General features: G+C 48.9%; 8 protein-coding genes across 10 annotated transcripts; 3 read left to right on the forward strand and 5 right to left on the reverse strand.

The window, feature by feature from the left end:
* The first annotated feature begins 845 nt into the window (after nucleotides 1-845).
* Nucleotides 846-2,314, forward strand: Theg (Testicular haploid expressed gene). Its single transcript, XM_001358128.3, has 4 exons — nucleotides 846-1,424; nucleotides 1,486-1,585; nucleotides 1,660-1,879; nucleotides 1,938-2,314. Exons 1-4 carry the CDS (start codon nucleotides 952-954, stop codon nucleotides 2,198-2,200), a joined length of 1,056 nt encoding a protein of 351 aa, XP_001358165.2. The 5' UTR covers nucleotides 846-951; the 3' UTR covers nucleotides 2,201-2,314.
* LOC6896985 (uncharacterized) lies at nucleotides 2,285-3,509 on the reverse strand. 2 transcript variants are annotated; one of them, XM_033382599.1, is made up of 4 exons: nucleotides 3,336-3,509; nucleotides 3,190-3,271; nucleotides 2,733-3,132; nucleotides 2,285-2,674 (listed from the first exon to the last, which is right to left on the reverse strand). In XM_033382599.1, exons 1-4 carry the CDS (start codon nucleotides 3,479-3,481, stop codon nucleotides 2,400-2,402), a joined length of 903 nt encoding a protein of 300 aa, XP_033238490.1. In that variant the 5' UTR covers nucleotides 3,482-3,509; the 3' UTR covers nucleotides 2,285-2,399. The 2 variants fall into 2 exon arrangements, with proteins under 2 accessions (XP_033238490.1, XP_002137171.3); XM_002137135.3 differs by having other exon boundaries at nucleotides 2,733-3,271.
* Nucleotides 3,510-3,897: 388 nt separating this feature from the next.
* Idh3b (isocitrate dehydrogenase [NAD] subunit beta, mitochondrial) lies at nucleotides 3,898-5,885 on the reverse strand. The gene is made up of 5 exons (XM_001358129.4): nucleotides 5,577-5,885; nucleotides 5,220-5,384; nucleotides 5,039-5,155; nucleotides 4,384-4,965; nucleotides 3,898-4,327 (listed from the first exon to the last, which is right to left on the reverse strand). The coding sequence occupies exons 1-5, from the start codon at nucleotides 5,616-5,618 to the stop codon at nucleotides 4,097-4,099; spliced, it is 1,137 nt and encodes a 378-aa protein (XP_001358166.2). The 5' UTR covers nucleotides 5,619-5,885; the 3' UTR covers nucleotides 3,898-4,096.
* Nucleotides 5,886-6,085: 200 nt separating this feature from the next.
* Nucleotides 6,086-9,595, reverse strand: Mitofilin (inner membrane mitochondrial protein mitofilin). 2 transcript variants are annotated; one of them, XM_015183300.2, is made up of 9 exons: nucleotides 9,296-9,595; nucleotides 8,793-8,983; nucleotides 8,243-8,731; nucleotides 8,036-8,184; nucleotides 7,276-7,971; nucleotides 7,137-7,157; nucleotides 6,897-7,055; nucleotides 6,550-6,838; nucleotides 6,086-6,486 (listed from the first exon to the last, which is right to left on the reverse strand). In XM_015183300.2, the coding sequence occupies exons 1-9, from the start codon at nucleotides 9,338-9,340 to the stop codon at nucleotides 6,309-6,311; spliced, it is 2,217 nt and encodes a 738-aa protein (XP_015038786.2). In that variant the 5' UTR covers nucleotides 9,341-9,595; the 3' UTR covers nucleotides 6,086-6,308. The 2 variants fall into 2 exon arrangements, with proteins under 2 accessions (XP_015038786.2, XP_002137172.2); XM_002137136.4 differs by lacking the exon at nucleotides 7,137-7,157 and having other exon boundaries at nucleotides 9,296-9,592.
* A 64-nt stretch (nucleotides 9,596-9,659) lies between these two features.
* mRpL35 (mitochondrial ribosomal protein L35) lies at nucleotides 9,660-10,416 on the forward strand. The gene is made up of 2 exons (XM_001358130.4): nucleotides 9,660-9,821; nucleotides 9,882-10,416. Exons 1-2 carry the CDS (start codon nucleotides 9,797-9,799, stop codon nucleotides 10,382-10,384), a joined length of 528 nt encoding a protein of 175 aa, XP_001358167.3. The 5' UTR covers nucleotides 9,660-9,796; the 3' UTR covers nucleotides 10,385-10,416.
* Nucleotides 10,382-11,505, reverse strand: LOC4800993 (fumarylacetoacetate hydrolase domain-containing protein 2). The gene is made up of 3 exons (XM_001358131.5): nucleotides 11,204-11,505; nucleotides 11,015-11,142; nucleotides 10,382-10,943 (listed from the first exon to the last, which is right to left on the reverse strand). Exons 1-3 carry the CDS (start codon nucleotides 11,466-11,468, stop codon nucleotides 10,455-10,457), a joined length of 882 nt encoding a protein of 293 aa, XP_001358168.4. The 5' UTR covers nucleotides 11,469-11,505; the 3' UTR covers nucleotides 10,382-10,454.
* A 1,161-nt stretch (nucleotides 11,506-12,666) lies between these two features.
* On the forward strand, nucleotides 12,667-16,261 carry Rnb (R and B). Its single transcript, XM_001358132.5, has 7 exons — nucleotides 12,667-12,908; nucleotides 12,994-13,086; nucleotides 13,143-13,736; nucleotides 13,798-14,343; nucleotides 14,402-14,934; nucleotides 14,995-15,070; nucleotides 15,140-16,261. The coding sequence occupies exons 1-7, from the start codon at nucleotides 12,747-12,749 to the stop codon at nucleotides 16,049-16,051; spliced, it is 2,916 nt and encodes a 971-aa protein (XP_001358169.3). The 5' UTR covers nucleotides 12,667-12,746; the 3' UTR covers nucleotides 16,052-16,261.
* Nucleotides 16,182-17,360, reverse strand: sro (SDR family oxidoreductase shroud). Its single transcript, XM_033377254.1, has 2 exons — nucleotides 17,214-17,360; nucleotides 16,182-17,153 (listed from the first exon to the last, which is right to left on the reverse strand). Exons 1-2 carry the CDS (start codon nucleotides 17,327-17,329, stop codon nucleotides 16,265-16,267), a joined length of 1,005 nt encoding a protein of 334 aa, XP_033233145.1. The 5' UTR covers nucleotides 17,330-17,360; the 3' UTR covers nucleotides 16,182-16,264.
* Between the last annotated feature and the right edge of the window lie 946 nt (nucleotides 17,361-18,306).

The following is an 18,306-nucleotide window of genomic DNA, read 5'->3' on the forward strand; positions in this document are numbered from 1 at the left end:
CTCGGCTATTGGGGGACCGATCTAAGAGTCCGACGACTTCCTGTTATCGAAAAAATGTCCTTGACTTATTGGAGTCCTTATCAAGGATCAAGGACATTTTTCCCAATCAAAAATATTAAGTTTTCTCCACTATAGTTTCCCCCATACAGGATACAGCAAGGTGGATTTTTCAATAGTTTTATTAATAAAAAATTAGCTTAAATAATTTGCTTAAATAATTAAACAAGTGGAAAACATTTTTATCTACTATCTAATTATAAGGACGCGTATATCCTTAAACCTAACAACAATGATATCTATCTAGAGCCTGGTATCCCGCGTAGCCCCTCCCTTGGCTGCCATAGTCAGAGTCCTTGTTGTCGAAGGCCAGGTCGAAGGATGACGATGGCTTGTTGGGTTCGGATCTTGCAAAGGGTGAGCGGATGCGATCCTGGCAAAGTCGGATACAATTCGGTTTGTGGCAAAGCGTAGGGGACATAAGTCCTCTGTGAAGGAAGATATATGATAAAATATAGGTATCCACAATTATATACTGATTCACTTACGCGTCTCGAAGCTGAAGCCCGCCGTCAATCACTGGTCCCTGCTGCAGCAGACAAGACGCCACATTGTCGACTCTGCGATACAGCAGCGGCATCATGGCTGTGGCCCGCAGCAGGACAGCCAGTAGCTGCCATAATTCAGCCTGGAGCACATACCTTAGTCCTCCCATTTATATGTTCGGATAACGCATTCTTTTTTCGGATTAATTACTGTTATGCAGTTCAAATCCCACAACCACAATTTCAACTGAAAAGTTGGCTGTTCCTTAGTAAATTGAATGCTTCATGAAAAAGCAGTTAAAATTCATCAGATAAATTCAACTTTCGACAAAATCAGATGGAATTCAAAATATAAAAAAAGACAAATTTCTAAATTTCGGAGACTACAGAAAATTCTAAACGATTTTCAATGATCAAGAGATTGAAATGCGACCTCAGTCCGGAGCTGACAACCTGCCTGAAGTTGTCGGACATGGACCGATCCGACTGTTGCCGGATCAAAGAACCCATTCCCTATGATGGCGAGTGCTTCTTGAAGGACATTGGCAAGGAGCTGTCCAAGCTCTACCGTCGCCATGACCGCATGTTCGACAAGCGCCGGCGCATCATGGAGATGGCCATGCCCCGCCATCGGAAATGTCGTTACGTCCCGAAGTGCGCGTGTCAGTTCAGCAAAACGATCGATATTGTCCACGCCGATCAGCCGAGCTACACGCGCACGGAGCAGCTGGCCCTTCCCACGGTGCGGCGGCTGCTTAACCGCCGGCAGCTTGCCCTCAGCACGGGCGACTCGATCGGTGAATCGATTCTGAATCGGCTGCTCCGCTATAGCTACCTCTCGCTCTACAGTCGTCTGACGAACATACAGCCGTTGAAGAAACCGTAAGTCCCTCCCGGTCCCTTAACTGCCCGATTCTAATACTCTTTTCCTTCTCCGGCGTAGAGTGAAGAAGAAGAAGCCTACGAAAAAGCAAAAGATTCGGCAGAACAGATTCTTCGCAAAATTGGCCACACCGAAGGTGGTGCCGACCCCCCCCAAGCCGGTAAGTCATCCAGTCGAAGGATAAATGATTCAATTCCTAATTACCTTGCCCCTTTCCATCCCTCCCCCGCACAGGAACGACAATTCAAGGAGATGAGTCAGGGTCGCCTCAAGAGACTGTCGCGTCCCAAGCGCTACGTGGACGAGGTCAAAACGCCGTGGGAGCTGACGGAAACAATGCGCAAATACAAGCCGACCAAACGCATCAAGACAATGGCCAAGCCCAATGAGCGCGAGAATGTCCACATTAACGAGAACCCCGAAAAGGTGTCGCCCAATGCACTGACATACAAACGTGGGTACCCATAGTCCTCTACTTTCTGCCCCTTTCTGATCATTCACATGTTTTCCAGCGAGTGCCCGCATCAAGGAGATGTCCCAGCCGCTCACGATGCACGAAGCGAATACGGTGCCGGCGGACATCAAGGAGGATCCGTTTGCCATCGCCCCAAATGCCCTCAAGTACAAGGCCTCGTCCCGCATCAAGGAGCTGGCCGAGCCGAAGGAGTTCGAGAATACCCACATACGCGAGAATCCGTTCGCCATCTCGCCGGCAGCGCTCAAGGCCAAGGCCACGCCACGCCTCATCGCCCTGGCCAAGCCCAAGGGCGGCTAAGGATTGGGGGAAACAAGGTCTTTCATCGTTTCAGATATTACTTTTTTGGCCTATCCACGTTTCGCATCGTTTGGTCAACTGCCGTTTAGGATTAAAAGTTTATTTAAATATTTATTCAAATGCGTGATCGGGGTAATGGCAGGTCACAGGGATCTGGTCACAGGATTACAGTGCACTGTGGTCTTTAGCCCGGTAGACTTCATTCCCAGTTGCGGATGAACTGCTGTCTCGGCTGGGAGAGTTGCTCCAGACGAGGCGTCAACGTGGCCCGCATCGCGCTGCGTCGCACTGTGAACGGCTTCCGCCGGATAGTGGTGTCCTCCCTCAGCTTTGGAGCGGCCAGGTTGTACAGCCGCAGAGTTAGATGTCCGGGGCGGAATCCTTTGCGTGTCGATCTTACCTGGACATCCGAGTATTCCACAACAGCGGGTGTCCTCTTTCTGGGCACTGCCAGTAGGTTAATGCGCTCAGTGGCTATGAAGGGCGATCATATCATGGGTCTTAGTCGTAAAATTCTTTGGCTATTCCTTACCTTTGTAGGTCAATGCCCGCTGAGCCACGCTGAAGGGATTGTACAGTTTTTCGATGGATGGCATCCTGCTTTTGGCCAAAAGCGTCAGACGATCGCTGGCCTTAAAGGTTCGCATCGACCAGGTGAGATGCCATGGCGGCCTGGTATTCAAAACCTTGGGCGACTGCTTGGCTTTGGCCAGCTCCTGGAGACGCTTGGAGACATTGGAAATATGGGATGTAGCACTCGCATTTGGACGCAAACAGTGGGACATATTAAAAAGGCGTGACGTGGCACTTAAATTATGACGCGAACTATCACGGAATGAGGACTCAAAATGTCGGCGTGGTGCTGTTGAATGGTGGGAGAAGGAGGAATTGGGACGGACACTAGCAACGGACCCCTTCTGGGAAACTTTTGGGTTAATGCTAGTTGTGCTGGTCCTCCATTTGGGGAAACTTTTCTGGGAAAGTTTTGGGTTAATGCTAGTAGTGCTGGTCCTCCGTTTGGAGCCGCCTTCCAAACGCTTCCCGTAAACGGAAAGCCCCTTTGATTCATCGCTGTAAAAGTCCATTAATTTATTGCTTATAGCGATCGCAATCCGACTGCCAACTATGTACTCACGACTGCTTGTCCAATGCGTTGGACAACTCCAAGGTGTGATACTTGTAGAACAGCTGGCGGATCAGCTGCTCGTCCAACGACAAAAGCTTCGACTTTTGGCTTGAAAGAACAGGAGCTTGGCTAAACATTTCCCGGTGGCACGACATAACAAAGAGCAACTAAAACAGAATCTCACGAGTAATGTTTTGTTTTTTTTCTTTTTTTTCTTTGTTTTACTTAAAATTTAGACAGCTCTTGAACTGACAATGACTTTTAAACCATAATTAATGTAGATTTGAATTTATTGTTATCATATCTCGTGCTCTACGTCGGAGCCTCGAGTAGAGTGGAGAGCCACTCAAAGCTATCTCTTAAATTGCTTAAGCGATATCATCTCGGGTTAATCTTTTAACAATTGGAAGGGGAAAAATAATACATAATTACATCATAGTCGGGGATCAATCGGCCAATCGGTAAAACTAAGGGAAAAACAGGGCGGGGTGTATTGGACTAAACTTAAATATTCGCCAGAAATAATACTCATTGAAAACATGGGAGGGACAAATAAGGAAACAGCATACTATACGGGAGGGGCGGAGAAACTAAAAACGAATGCAAATCATATGTTCTTTTAACAATTCAAATTTCGCTGCGGCAACAACACACAAAAAGAAAACTGTCTATTGTCTATATAGTAAGTGCGGGCCATGGGGGCCAATGTTGTTGCCGGTTGCTGAGGAGTCTGATTCCTGTGCGGATCGGTCTCTGCCTGCTTCCAATCTCTAGTGTAAATTGGCGATGACGGCGCGGGTGAAGTCCATTGTGGTGGACTGTCCACCCAGATCCTTGGTGCGCACCTTGCCGTCGTTGAGCACCTTGTTTATGGCATTGAAGATGACCTCGCTGTAGGTGGGCAAGTTGATGTGGCGCAGCAGCTTCACGCCGCACAGCATCATGGCCGTTGGATTGGCCACATTCTTGCCCACAGCACCGGCGAAGGTGTGACGTGCACCCTAAGAAAAGCAATCAAATCATTACTAAGAACACATAGTCATTGAGGGAGACTCACAGGCTCGAACACAACCGTCTCCGCTGAGTAGGAGGCACCAGCGACCACACCAGCACCGCCCACCAAACCAGAGGCCAGATTATCCACAATGGCACCATACAGATTGGGGGTTACCATCACATCGAACTGATTCGGATTGGATACCATCTGCATGGTTGTGTTGTCCACAATCATCTTCTCGAACTGGATGCGGGGATACAGCTTGGCGACGTCTTCGCAACACCTCAGGAAAAGGCCGTCGCCCAGCTTCATGATGTTGGCCTTGTGCACGGCAGTGACCTTCTTGCGCTGATTCTTGGTGGCATAGTCGAAGGCGAACTTGGCAATGCGCATCGACTTCTTGGCAGTGATGATCTTCAGGCACTCCACAATGCCGGGCACCGACTCGTGCTCCAGCGCCGAGTACTCGCCCTCCGTCTGCTCACGGATGATGACCACGTCGATGTCGGTGTGGCGCGTCTTAATGCCGGGCAAGCTGCGCACATGCACCACATTGGCGTAAAGGTCCAGATCGTTACGCAGCTTCATGTTCAGGGTTTGCAAGTCACCCACATTGCTGTAGTCGGGAGTAGCCAGAATGCCCTGCGATAACGGAGGGAATATTGCAATAATCAGCAATGTTATCTCCTCTGCTAGATTTAACAGGAGCACCCACCTTTATGCAGACTTTGTTCTTCTGGATGGAGGCCACCACATCCTCCAGCTTGGCACTCAGCACAGGGTTGATCTCCGACAGGAAGTAGGACTCGAAGTCCACGGGCACATTGGCTGCCTAAATAAAGAAAAGCCAACTTGGATAGCAAACATTTTGGGAAGAGGCAAGGCTAAAGGTTTACCTTGAAGACTTCCTGCAGGGCATAGACGATCTCGGGACCCACACCATCGCCGGGAATCAGTGTACAGGTGGTTCTATTGGCTCCATAGGTTGCATCCTGTATTTTATGTCCAGTACGAACCTTTTCGAGTGTCGCTGAGGTGTGTACACTACGTGCAGCCGCCGCCTAAGGATATTGCAAAAAAAATCAAATAGTTAATCCATCTTCTTGCGAGGATTATAACCTCAAATACTGTCATCTTCATATTCGCACACAGCGAGGGCCAGCAGCAGCCACCGCAGCACAGGCAGAATCGGCGCCTGCTGCTGCTTGCCCAAGTGTTTATGTAAGACCTCGCTCGAAGCGGGGTAGGTTCACCTGCAAAACGGTGCGTCCTAGGGTTCTGGCCAGCATTGACATGTTCCTCGTTAGCTTTCGCGTTACGACAGTTGTGTGGGCAAATTTTAAATTGACAAAAGGCTAACGCACTCGAAATTTTCGTGGATTTTTTTTGCAACCGAAAATTTCAATAAAAACCAATCGAGCAGCTGATTGACTCGCCAGGGGTGCAATCAGTACCGCGCTGTCCATATGCTGCTGCGGGGTTGCACAGCAAGCGGTTATCGATTGGCGATTGATCTTTGGCGGGCAATTTTGAAATTTCGTCCTATGTACGCATTATCAAAGGGGAATTTATATTTGACTGGCTTTAAGAGGATTACATGATGCGTCTTGTTAAGCTATCGTCAGCTTTATAGAAACAAGTTGTATGGAATAAAACAAATATATTTGTCTCGGGTAAGGTGGTTCGATTGAAGTATCCTTTAAGAACAAGAAGAAACTGCATCTGATTGGACCCCAAATTGCGGATCCTAACATTTATGTCCTTTCTCTAAATATAATTGGTATATTTGAAGCTAAAACAATCGTTTACAAATATATATATACGTTATCATTTTTTAAAGTTCTGCTGCTTTGTTTTGTTCTCTTGTAGGAATTTAAAATATTGCTTTGCATTTTTTTTATCTAATTATCTTTTGAGTTGCATTTCTTCAGCTCCTGAACTAAAAACAAATCAAATCGGGTTTGGTTAGAGGTAGGAAACATAATCTACAAATACACGACACCGCTGGCGGCGGCATGGGACATTAGTGTGTTGGCCGCCTGCTGCATCTCCAGCATGAGGCGGACCTCCTTCATCCATTCGCCAGCGACCTTGCGTGGCGCACCCTGTAGCAGGTTCAAATACTTCAATGCCAGCAGGAAGTTGCTGCGATCCACGTAGTACCTAGAAGACCACAGAATTAATCAGAAATGGAGCGCAAAGAGAGAGGCTCAAAGATGGCCTCACCTGGCCCTGTTCAGTATGTCATAGGTGTCCAATTTGCTGTAATCGAAGGGTTTGTCGTTGAGTTCGTCCGTGGAGATGGGATTATCGGCTCGCATGATAAATATCGATTGCACATAAGACAGCACATAGATGGGCAGACTGGCCCCCTCCTCTGGCACCAAGGCTAGCCTCCGGGCCACACGCTCCACGCTGAGGAAACGCTCACGCAGCGCATCCTCGGGATAGACGCCGCGCTCTCGGGCCTCTTTCGGCATGCTGTCCAACACGGCTGCCACCAGATCGTCGCCCTCTGCAAAAGGGATGCTCATAAGAATGAAAGGAATTAATTCACTTTGATTTAAACTTACGTGACACCTTCGCAATGGCTTTGATCTCGTTCTGAAGTGGACGCAGCTTGTCTTTGTAGCTGACGCCTGGGGTAGCATTGCGGACAGAAGCCCACAGGGCCTGGCAGGCAGCCCACAAGGCCTGGGACTGGTTGGCCGTACGCTCGGCATCGGCGCGGTCTGCGAAATATAGGAACAAAAGTAGGTGAGCAGATGATTTAAGGACTCCTAACGAACGGGTTAAGTGTGGGCCAAGTATACCTTGAAACTCGTCCTCTATCTCTACACAAGCGCAGCATGATTCAAAGGATTAAACAAGGTTATATTTCTAGCAGGGAAACAGGGGATCTAGCCAAACCCCAGCCCAAGATACCCCACAACTTTCGCTCTTGCAACTCACCCGCCAGGGCAGCATCCATGCCGCGAAGCTTGCCCAGCATAGTGGCCAGCTGCAGCTTGTAGTTGGCCTTCTCGATAGCCAGCTTGTCGTCCAGCTCACGCTTGAAGCTGCGCGTCAGATCCGATTCGCGCTGGGCCACAATGTCCTTGATGTGGTCGGCATGGGCCTCAGCCTGCTTCTTGAGCTGCATACGCAGCTGCTTGTCGGACTCGGCATTGATGTGGAAGATCTTCTTCTGGTTTTCCACAGCCAGCTTGCGACGCTCCGCCTCCAGGTGGTAGTCCAGCTGGGCGCGCAGGGCCTCCGAATCGTTGTCGCCACGCACAGAGTCGATGGCGCGCTTGAGACGCAGCTCGCCGTCGGTTTGCAGGCGCTGCAGCTCCTTCTGGTAGGCCAGGACATGGGTGTAGGCGTGTAGAATGAAGAGATCGAGATCCTCCTTGGACAGATTTAGCTTCTTATCGGAGAGCTTAAGGCCGGGGAAGATGGCTTCGATTTCATCGATGAAATAGTTGCGAGCCTGTTCCACATTGCGCCAATACTTGTCCGACACACTCGCCGTATCCTTGTGCCTGTACAGCTCATCCTTGACGTTGGCTATATGATCCACCAGCTTCTTGATCTTGTTGCGGACAGACTCCACCTTCTTGTGGTTCTCTGCTGTGGCCACTTCGCTCAGGGCAATCTCACAGGCCACTGTCCAGAAAAAGGAAAACTGACATAGATTGATAAAAACGTATTTCATTATTTGTTTTATTACCAATCTTTTCCTGAGCCTCGCGGGCTGCTCGCTCTGCTGTGGATACGGCTGTATCCCGGGCACTGGCACGGTTCCTCAGGGTCGTCCACAGCGTGTTCTCGCCCGTCTCCACAGCCCTGTCGACCACACGACGCACGTCCTCATTGAAGCTGCAAAGGAAAACAATCAGACTCAAAATGCAACAACCCCTGGCTTATTTTAACTCACCCCTTTAGCACGGTAATGGCGGCATTGTATTCCTTGACAGCCAGCTTGGCCGACAACTCAATGGCCTTTTCCAGCTCGACGACCTCCTTGGGCAGCGGCAGGGGGACCTTGGGTGCGGGCTTGGGCGCGGCAGCTGGCTGGGGCGCAGGAGCAGCATCGGGCTTGGCAGTTTTCGTTTCAATTTTCGCTGCTGGTGCAGCGGCGGGTTTCTTGGCCTCGGGAGCTTCACTCTTCAGAGGCTGCACCTTGGGCTCCGGACTCTTGGGCTTGTCGCTGTTGCTGCCACCACCGAACAGGCCCGTCACCTTGGAGGTGACAGAGTTCACCGAGGAACTGACCGTGTCGTAGCCAGACTTCACCTTCTCGAATTGGTCGTTGACACTCTGCGTGATTCCCTTGAATGGTGGCTCCTCCTGAAGCGCCACTTTGATCACCGCCTCGGCCCCGGGCACTTTCTTCTCCACCATTTTTCGGAAGTCATCGTCATACCTGCACGAAAATAGGCCTTTTTATTGGGGCTGTACGCAGGATTAAGGATTGGAATACTCACTTGGCGTAGGTGATTACACCGCCGACAGCAGCCAGGGGAGCGATCAAGACCAAATACTTGCCGAAGCCAGCTTCTCGCATATGTGGCGGCGGTGGTAGACCCTGCCCATTGCCTTGTCCACTTCTGCTGCTGCCTTCTTCCCTTCTGCTGCTGCTGTAATGCCTGCCATTTGTTGTTGTTTGCAGGGAGCGCTAACAGAAACCGAAAGTAGAGGCAAGAGGTATTTGTATTTCATTACTTTTAGCACATCCACGTCGCGTGACCAGCCCCTCCCGGCGACCCAGAGCCACCGCAACCACAGCTCAAACAAAGTTCAGCTGGAATTTTGGAGATTTTCGCATATTTCCTGCTTTTGGTAGATGACATAACCAGCGCTTCTTGTATATTTTGCAATTGGGCTTGTTAGTGGGTGCGGGAGCGGGTGTCGGGGCGAGAGAACGGTCGAGTCGGTGCGGGGCAACGTGACGATTGATTTTCGTCGGTCGTGTTATCACATAACTCACCTGCAAGGCGCACTTGCACTGATCTCGAACCGCTAGCCGATACATGATTTGATTATGGAATATTTGTTGAATTTCGCTCTAGCTTGGTGCCCCTGCTCCCGTATTTATGGCCGGCGGCGTGAACTAATTTTCCTGCCCGATTCTTCTCTCCGTTCAATACTCTGGACCTCTCCACTGCTCAGGTGTCCGCGTTGATTGGTGAATGGCAGGCGGCAGAGAAATATAGTCTCTGCCATACAGTGTTTTCAATATTCCTTACAATGTTATTGTTGAAATGTTCTCGGCAGCACTAAAATTTTGTCTTTCTTTTGGTATTGACGTGACAGTTTTAAAACCACATCAAATATTTGCCGAAAATATGATTAAAAATTGTTACAGTGTTAACGGCACCATTCGTTGTGAACGGCAAACAGATGATTGGTGTTACGCGACCATTGACTGGCAGAAGGAAAAGTGTCCCTTGATTTTGGAATTGACGGATTTCTGTGTTAACCCAGGCAAATGCTGCGAACCCTACTCACAAGCGGTAGGTCCCATGCATCCCAATTGTTAGATTACTGATTTTCATTTATGGTTTGTTTTATAGCCCTGCGCGGCGTGTGTCGCGTTCCGCCGGTGGCGCCGCTGGTGCAACAGACACAACGTGCCTGTTTTGGCCAGTTAATGACAATTCAGAAGCAGCCCAGTCTGCTGTCCGCCCATACACTAGCACCAGCCTCGTTGCAGCTCCTTCAGTGTCCCGCTCTGGGAACTCCAGGAACGCCACCCGTACGCAGCGTTACCAAATTCTCGCTCATCAAGGGCAAACGCAAGACGGTGAAGGCAGTGCTGAAGCGCTTCAAGCGTCTCGACTGGGGTGCCTGGATACGCACACACTCCGGCCGCCAGAAGAAGCTGTTCAAGAAGTCCAACGCCCTGCGGCGCCGACTACGCCAGCACGTCTTCACCAATGCCTCCCAGAGCTGGTTGCTGGACAAGATGGTCACAGACTACTGGCGCCGGCCCAAGCACTACATTGATGATCCGTACGCACCCTACCACAAACGTGACGAGTACTTTGCCACCAAATCGAAACCATTCAAAGTCTAACGCTTGATTAAATGCAATTATTTCGTTACACACATAACAATTATAACAATTCACGGGAATCATCATGGATTCAGGAAGCAACCACCTTGTTGGTCATGGTGCCCAGACCAACGATCTCTGTTTTGATGACATCGCCGGGCTTGAGGAACTCTGGTGGACTGCGGTGCATTCCCACGCCCTTGGGGGTGCCCGTGACGATAATATCGCCGGGTAGCAAGGTTATTGTCTGAGTCAATCTGTTGATCACATCGTCGAGCTTGAAGATCAGGTTGCACGTGTTGCCGTTCTGCTTCTCAACGCCATTGATCCATGTCTTGAGGTTCAGATCGTACACGTTCTTGACCAGACTCTTGTGCACCACAGCCGGTCCCAGTGGCAGGAATGTGTCCATCGACTTGCCAATCAAGAACTGGCCTCCATTGCGCTCCTTCTGCCAGTCGCGCGCCGAGATATCCTGGGCGATGGTATAACCAAAGACGTAGTCCATGGCCTTATCCTTGGGCACATGGCGAGCGACCTTGCCAATGACACAGACCAGCTCCACCTCCCAGTCGATTTTCTGTCGAAATTAGAATGGAATTTTCCACTTGTCTTCTTCTCTTATCGGAGGTTATCTGACACTTTACGTACGTCACTCGCCTTGTGGGCAATCACATTATCTGTGGGCCCCACCAGGGTGTTGTTGAACTTGCTGAAGAACATCGGCTCCTTGGGCGCAGGTTTGTTCTGTTCATCGCAATGGTCCTGGTAGTTCAATCCTACATAAATTCACACAAATTAACACCTGTTGAGCAGAGCTTCCTCTATGCGAATATTTACCAATGCAAATGATCTTGCCGGGATCGGTGAGGGGGGGCAGCAAAGTGACATCATCATTCAGCTCCAGCTTGGGCTGCTTTTGCACCTTCTGGGCCAGCTCTTCGATGTTCGGGTTCTGGGCAATTAACGCCTTCAGATCGCTGGGCACGCCCTCCACACCTGCCAGCTCCACCAGAGATTTCTGATCGTCGGCAAGCAGGCCAAGGCGCTTAGCAAGGTCACCCTTGCGCAAATATTGTACGAAACGCATTCTGGCAGCTAACATTTATCTCTGGACTGTTTTAACTGGCTTTTTTTAATTGAAAATAAAATTGGATTGTGCAAGAACAAAAAAAACAAGAGAACAGCTGATAAAAAATACCGTCTGACCATCAGAAATATACCGTAAATATACTGACGAACTCAAATTCTATTTGACATATTCCTCGTTTTTTATATTCCGTCGAATATTACTAGCTATATAGAGCATTTAGTCATGCCCACATAGTTTTATACGATTGATGAATCTATTTTCTAATTGACTGGCTTATTTTTATTACTTGCTTTTATTGGAGTTAGCTTAAAAAAAGGTTTTAGCGAAAAAGGTCAAACAAATGAAACGTAATAAAACGTAAGAGAAAAATCGTTCCAATTGTTAAATTTCTTTATTCCGTTGAATAATGCTGCCAAACTAAAACCATTAGCTCTGCCCACATAATTTTAGGCCATTCATGAATAAATTTTCTACCTGATTGACTACTTTTAAGTACTCTCTTTTATTGTATAGTGTATAAAACAAGGTTTAAGCAAAAAGGGTCAACAAAAAAACTGTGGCAACGTAAGTGAGTATGGAATGTCACGTCAACCGGAGCCTGGGCGCAGGTATACCCTATTTCTTTGATATATATGAAGAAACTGGTTTTCCAAGCTGTTTTAAAACGTAATTAATATAGAAATTATCTCAGAATGTTTTGTTTTGGACATATTAATGCATATGATTAGGGTCTTGTAAATATATCTCGATCCCGATACCCATTCTTGGTTTCTGTAAGTAGACCAAAGCCTTCAAAATATCGTTGAAATACCTTTAAAACAGAAACTGACTAGGTTTGGCCTTTATTGGTGCCTTAGATGACAAACATTATCTCAGTTCTATAATATCCATTTCCCAGGGTATGCAAAATGTTGGGGAACAGTGCTGCTCGATTTCACGGCACATGAGTCTGGCCGATACTGGCCCATACATAATGTTGCCAGTAACATAAAACGTAAGAAAACGTAAGTGAGGATGGAATGCGCCATTGGGACATTGTTGAGGGGATAAAAGGACATTGTGGCGAGGAAAAATCCCAGAGAAAATCCCAGAAAAGTCCCACCAAACTTGAGCGCCAAATAGAAATTGTTTGAATGTGAATCATCGATGTTTTTTCTCAAACATCGATGTTTTATATCGATGATTGTAAATTTATCGATATTCTTGTGTCGATACTTTGATGGCATCGTTTTGGTACGGTTTGAGAGCCACTGAAATAGCAAGTATTCAAGCAAAATAAATATCAATTCAATGTTTTGGTCATTAGAGCAGGTTGAGGGCATGCTAAATGTCCTCAAAACCTCGACAGATCGAACTGTTGTGTACAAATGCCTGGTTAAGTTGCGCACAGATCTGGTGAAAGACAAGGATGGAATCGTTTTGTTTCGCACTGCTGGTGGTGTTCCCATAATGGTAAGGTTTGAGAGCCACTGAAATAGTTTTACAAGTTTTGGGTGGGAGTACAATATGGATTTTAAAAATTTAACTGGTCTTGTAGGTTCGCCTGATTACCAAGCTAAATGAAAAGATAATGGAAGTGGTTCTGAGTATATTGGGAAATTGCTGCACGGATGAGCAGGCCTGCATTGAGGTAAGACCATCACACAGTCTCTCTCGAAGTATCTCTTTAATGTTTCGCATTCGCAGGCTGTGGAGTGCAAGGTAATCTCCCCACTGGTTACTATCTTGAAGACTATACCCAATCCTGTGATTCAATGCCGCGCCTGCCGCATGCTGGGAAATCTGGCCAAGAGCAAGAAGGCATCGCAGTTCCTCAACGTACAGTATGCGGCGATTGCTCCGGCCATTTGCCACATTATTGAATCCACAAGTTCTGTTCAAACGCGGATCATGGCCTTTCGCGTCTGCCGCTTCCTGCTGGTCAGCAACCAGTTCTTTAGGCATTTCCTAGCTGCAAACGGATTCGTGCAGATGATGCGCATTTTTGTGGGTGTCATGAAGAACACCGAGGCCCCCAAGGAGCCGCCAGCCCAGGACATTGAGGTGTCGGCGCTGATGGGCCTGAAGCGGAACCAGCACCGCGAGAAATACTTTGAGGAGGTGGCCCGCAATCTGGAGGGCGTGCGGAGCGACATCTTCGACCATCAGATGTTGAAGTACTCGACGCGCAACTGCGACTACGTGCTCCCGAAAGAGAACGAAGCCATCGAGCTGGCGCACGAGATACTGAAATGTCTTGTATTGCTCTCTGCCCAACCGATCGGCCTGAAGGCATGGGAGGTGAGTCCTAATCGGAACCCTAACTCCGAATGAATACTCATACAATCTGCTTACTTTTTAGCCCGTCTCGCGCAGTACTTCGCTGGCATCGATTGTCTACTTTGCGAAGGAGGATAGCGATCAGCGAGCTTCTGCATTGAAAATTCTTTCAAACTTCTGCAAGGATCCCTGCGCTTTCTACATGCTGAGCACAGCGGATGCCATTGTGGCTGCCTGCGAGATGCTCATGGCTGTTAACATGGCCAAGCCGTTGACAGAGAGTGAGAGCCGGCATTGCATAAACATAGTATCGACGCTGTCGACGGATGCCTGTAGTCGCTCGAAAATCCGACGCTGTGGAGCTCTGCGCAAACTGGTGGCCATGATCCGGGAGTCGCACTCCCAGAGCGAGCGCTCATCGCTGTTTCACATTTTCAACAACTTTCAATATGACAACTTGAGCATGGAGCTGTTGCTCTATGAGGGTCTGGTGCCCTTGCTGGTGAGGGAGCTGAACGATTATCTGGTCAGTGATGATGAGCATCATAAGCGTCGACGCGAAGAGCGGCTGCAGGGTGGAAAGAAGCGTAAAATAACCGAACTACCCACACAGGAAACAACAATAAAGGTGATTATCTTTAAATCGAACCCATAATACGTAATATTCACCTTTGTTCTCTTGGCAGTTTGCGAAAACCCTCGATTCCTCCGACTTTGATTCGCCCAGCAGTTCGCCGCGCTCCTTTCGCACCACCAGCCCGTGCAGCTCGCGCAGCATGTCCCCATCCTCGAATCTGTTGCCCAATGATGACGATGACAACTATTCGCCGACTTGCAGCGACGATGAGGATGAAGATGACAATTCCACGACCAACAATGAGACGCGAGAGCGACGCATAGCCGCCAATCGGGCCCAGGCCTCGAATGTCTTGGATATCTTAAAGTTGATTGAGGACGGTACCGAGCCAATTGACGACACGTTGTCCGATAAGGAAGACGTTGAAGAACTCAGCTCAGATGTGCCGCCTCTGATGTCTCAATTCCGACATCAGGCTGGCGACACCATAGACATCATTGAGAATCTCCTGTATCGCATTACCCTGATGCTGAATAAGCGAGTGGAGCTGGGCAAGCCGGAGACACTGGATACGCTGATAAGGGCAATCAATTTGTTTGGTGCCAACAATAACTTTGCCAATGCCCTAACAAATATTCTGCTGTGAGTACAATCTCTATCTTAAAGCGTACAACTCACTAAAACTCAATGTTTCTCTTTCAGGGAGAGCCAGTTCTTTGCCCAGATCATCAAACATGGCGTGGTCCATCAACTGTATCAGCTCACAAAACTGGAAGAGGTATTGTACATCTTAGTCGGCAATATTCGAACACATACCCATACCTATCTTTGTATCTTTTGGTTGTAGATGCGCAAAGATGGCTTTTCGTTTCTGGAAACGCTTACCAACGTGGGCGAATCGAATTATGGCAAAGAGGAGCTGGTTCGACTCTTGCGCTGCGACGATCCCAATGCCCAGCAACGTGCTGCCATATCCGTGGCGTACATCATCAAAAGCCCCCGTCTGCTTTACCAGTTTCTCTACGACGGCAATGCCTTGAACCTGCTCTTTGAGCTGCTGCTACGCAAGAAAAGCGAGGATCTGTATGCGGAAGAGGCAGCTGATGCTGTGACATCCATGTCGCGCTACACTCTGGGCATCTCTTTGCCCGAAGCCGATCCTGTGGAGAGCACGGCTGGCATCTGCACTCTGCAGTTAAATGATTTAATGCCCATGCATGAGAACTGCGATATGCGATTTATTGTAAATAGAGAAGATGACACTACCCTTAGTATTGGCTTTAACAAGCAGCTGCTGTGCGAGAGCAGTGAGGTCTTCAATCGGATGCTCAACAGCGACTTCCGCGAGGGCCATCATGGCGAGATCCAGCTGCAGGACTATACGGCATGCGGTCTGCGCTATTTTCTGCATTTAATTGGCTGCCACGAGCAGCACTTGGCCCAGCCAAATTACTCCGCATTGATCCAGGCATTCGAGATGTCCCGCGTGTACATTATACCCGAATTGGAGGTGATTTTGCAACAGCGTCTCGTCCAGTTCCTAGATGCCCACAACTGTCTGCGGCTGCTCGAGTGGGCCCTGAAGAACTACCACGCTGAGCTAACGGAGACGGCCATCAGCTTCTATCTCTCCTCGCCACTGCCCACGCAAGAGAAGCTATTGCTTTTCCGTGCCGCCGAGGACTCGACCTATGCCAGCGAATGGTTCCAGCTGCTCAACGATGCGGTCTTCGAGAGGTGCCGCAGCACCGGCTACTAAACCACCTCCATTCTGTGATTGTTTTATCTTTTTGAGTTCTGTCTTTTGTGATGTGTGTTATATATATATGTATATTCTTAGTGCATGTTTGTGTTTGTGACCCATTCCAGGATAGACAGGCAGACCTGCATGCATTTTACTCAATTTTATTAGCCACAGCCCTAGCCAAGTATCTTCAAACTGCTCCAGTAAATGTTTAGACTACCAACTACACTACCCGATCTTTTGCTCGCTTGTTTCGTACGTGGGCATCGCACAGAACCGCAGGGTTAGCCAGTCCACGAGAGGCGTGGGGCAGAGCCAAAAGAGCCAGCGATACACACGATATCGCCAGGGCTCGTGTATGTACAGCGCCGATGGTTGTGTGCTCGTCAGGGCATCCTTGAACTTGGCCAGCAGCGCCTCATCCTTCAGCTGGTTGGGCGCCTTATAGCCCGACACGATCTTCAGATATCCATTGAACTGCTCAAAGTAGACGTCGTAGTGGGCGTGCTGCTCCGCGCTGAAGCCCTCGCGCATCCGCTGGGCGTGCTGCTGCTGCCGTGCCGCTATGTTGCTGTCGAGCACAAAGGAGCCCGGTATAAAGTTGACCACCTCCAAGCCGTACTGCTGCAGTTCTATGCGCAGGGAGTCGGTCCAGAAGCGCAGGGCCGCCTTGGAGGCGGCGTATGGAGCGAGGGCCGGCAGGGCCTGCAGACCACAGTGACTGGTCACGTTGATGATCCTTCCCCGCTGCTGCCTCAGCAGCGGCAACAGCTGGCGCGTCAATCGCATGGTGCCCAGGAGATTGCAGTTGATCTGCATCTCAATTTGTTCGGGCACCTGCCACTCGAACTCCCCGAAGCACATGACGCCCGCATTGTTCACGAGAGCCGTCAGCTGGTAGCTCGTGTCCTCTGCCAGTATGTCCTGGAGTCTGTCATGCACCAGCCGTATGGAGCACGGCTGCAGCAGATCCAGCTCTAAGGTGTGCATTCGCCTGCGTTCGTCGCCCTGCGAACTCAACTGCTGGAGCAAACGGGCCCCATCCGACTTCAGGTTGTGGCAGCAGGAGACGACCGTCATGGAGAGCACATTGTGGCAGTAGACAGCCAGGCAGTGGCTGTGCGAGAAAGTCGGCTATTAATTCTGTGGGTATGCCGATGATTATCCATTAGCTTACCCCAAGCCCGAGTCACAGCCCGTGATGAGTATTACATTTCGGCCATCAACGGGTAGCTGGCTACGACCCAGGCCCAAGGTGCGTCGCAGGGCTCGTAAGAGGTGGCTACTGCTCATTGCGCCAGCTCTCGTATAACTGAAACAAAGACGCTGAAATTCTGACTCTGAAAATAATGCAAGCCAGGCAAACCCGAAAATGAATATATGTATATACGATACGTACGTATGTAACCATTATCTGCGGCCCGGCCTAATGGACGGCAGGGGAACGCTCTGTGGCTTACCTGCCGCTTTAGACTGGTCCTCAACACAGCACTGGATGGGCACAGTTTACAGAATGAAGTTAATCATATTCAAACGAGCCCTTTCTCCTGCTAATGACTTTATGGTTTGGCTGTAAGTCTCCCTTTTTTGGGCCACCCTAATTTACCTGATCAGTGTTACCTGCCGATCAGTCGATCCAGGCCCAGCCAGCAAACCCATTTGCAAGTCAAGTGAGCAATACTTTTGCTTCTGGAATAAATTGGATGTACATACTCGAAGAGTATAGGGGCACATTCGATTTGCGGTGAAAGTGGATAGAAGGAAACGATTCCGACTCCATAAATTGTATATATGTATTCTTGATCAGCATCAATAGTCGGATTGATACACCAATGTCGGTCCGTTTAGTTCTCAGAGACTATAAGAGCTAGAGCAGGCAAATTTTGTATCCAGACTCCTGTGATTTCACGCTGAAACGCTGACCCAACAAAGGACGAAAATCTGTTGGATCAGCAACGCCTTCCACGCGCTTACTCACTCTCTGTCTCTCTCTCTCTCACACACTCTTCGTCGTGCAAGGTGTGCGCTCTGGCGGAAGGAGCAAGATTTAAGGTCTGATGTTGGTGTGAGAATAGATGTACAAAAATGGAAGCAGATCAAATCTAATATAAGAAAATATCCCAAACGGTTCCACTGATTTTTTTGAAATTCTTCCTTTTGCGGACATTAATACCAAAATTCATAAAAATACATCGTTTAAGCTCACATATGTCTGATTATTACTGGGTATAAAAGTAGTTCCCCTTGTTTTTGTTTTTAGGTTTTTTCGG

The sequence above is a fragment of the Drosophila pseudoobscura genome, chromosome 2, assembly GCF_009870125.1.
Source record: "Drosophila pseudoobscura strain MV-25-SWS-2005 chromosome 2, UCI_Dpse_MV25, whole genome shotgun sequence".
Taxonomy (NCBI): Eukaryota; Metazoa; Arthropoda; class Insecta; order Diptera; family Drosophilidae; genus Drosophila; species Drosophila pseudoobscura.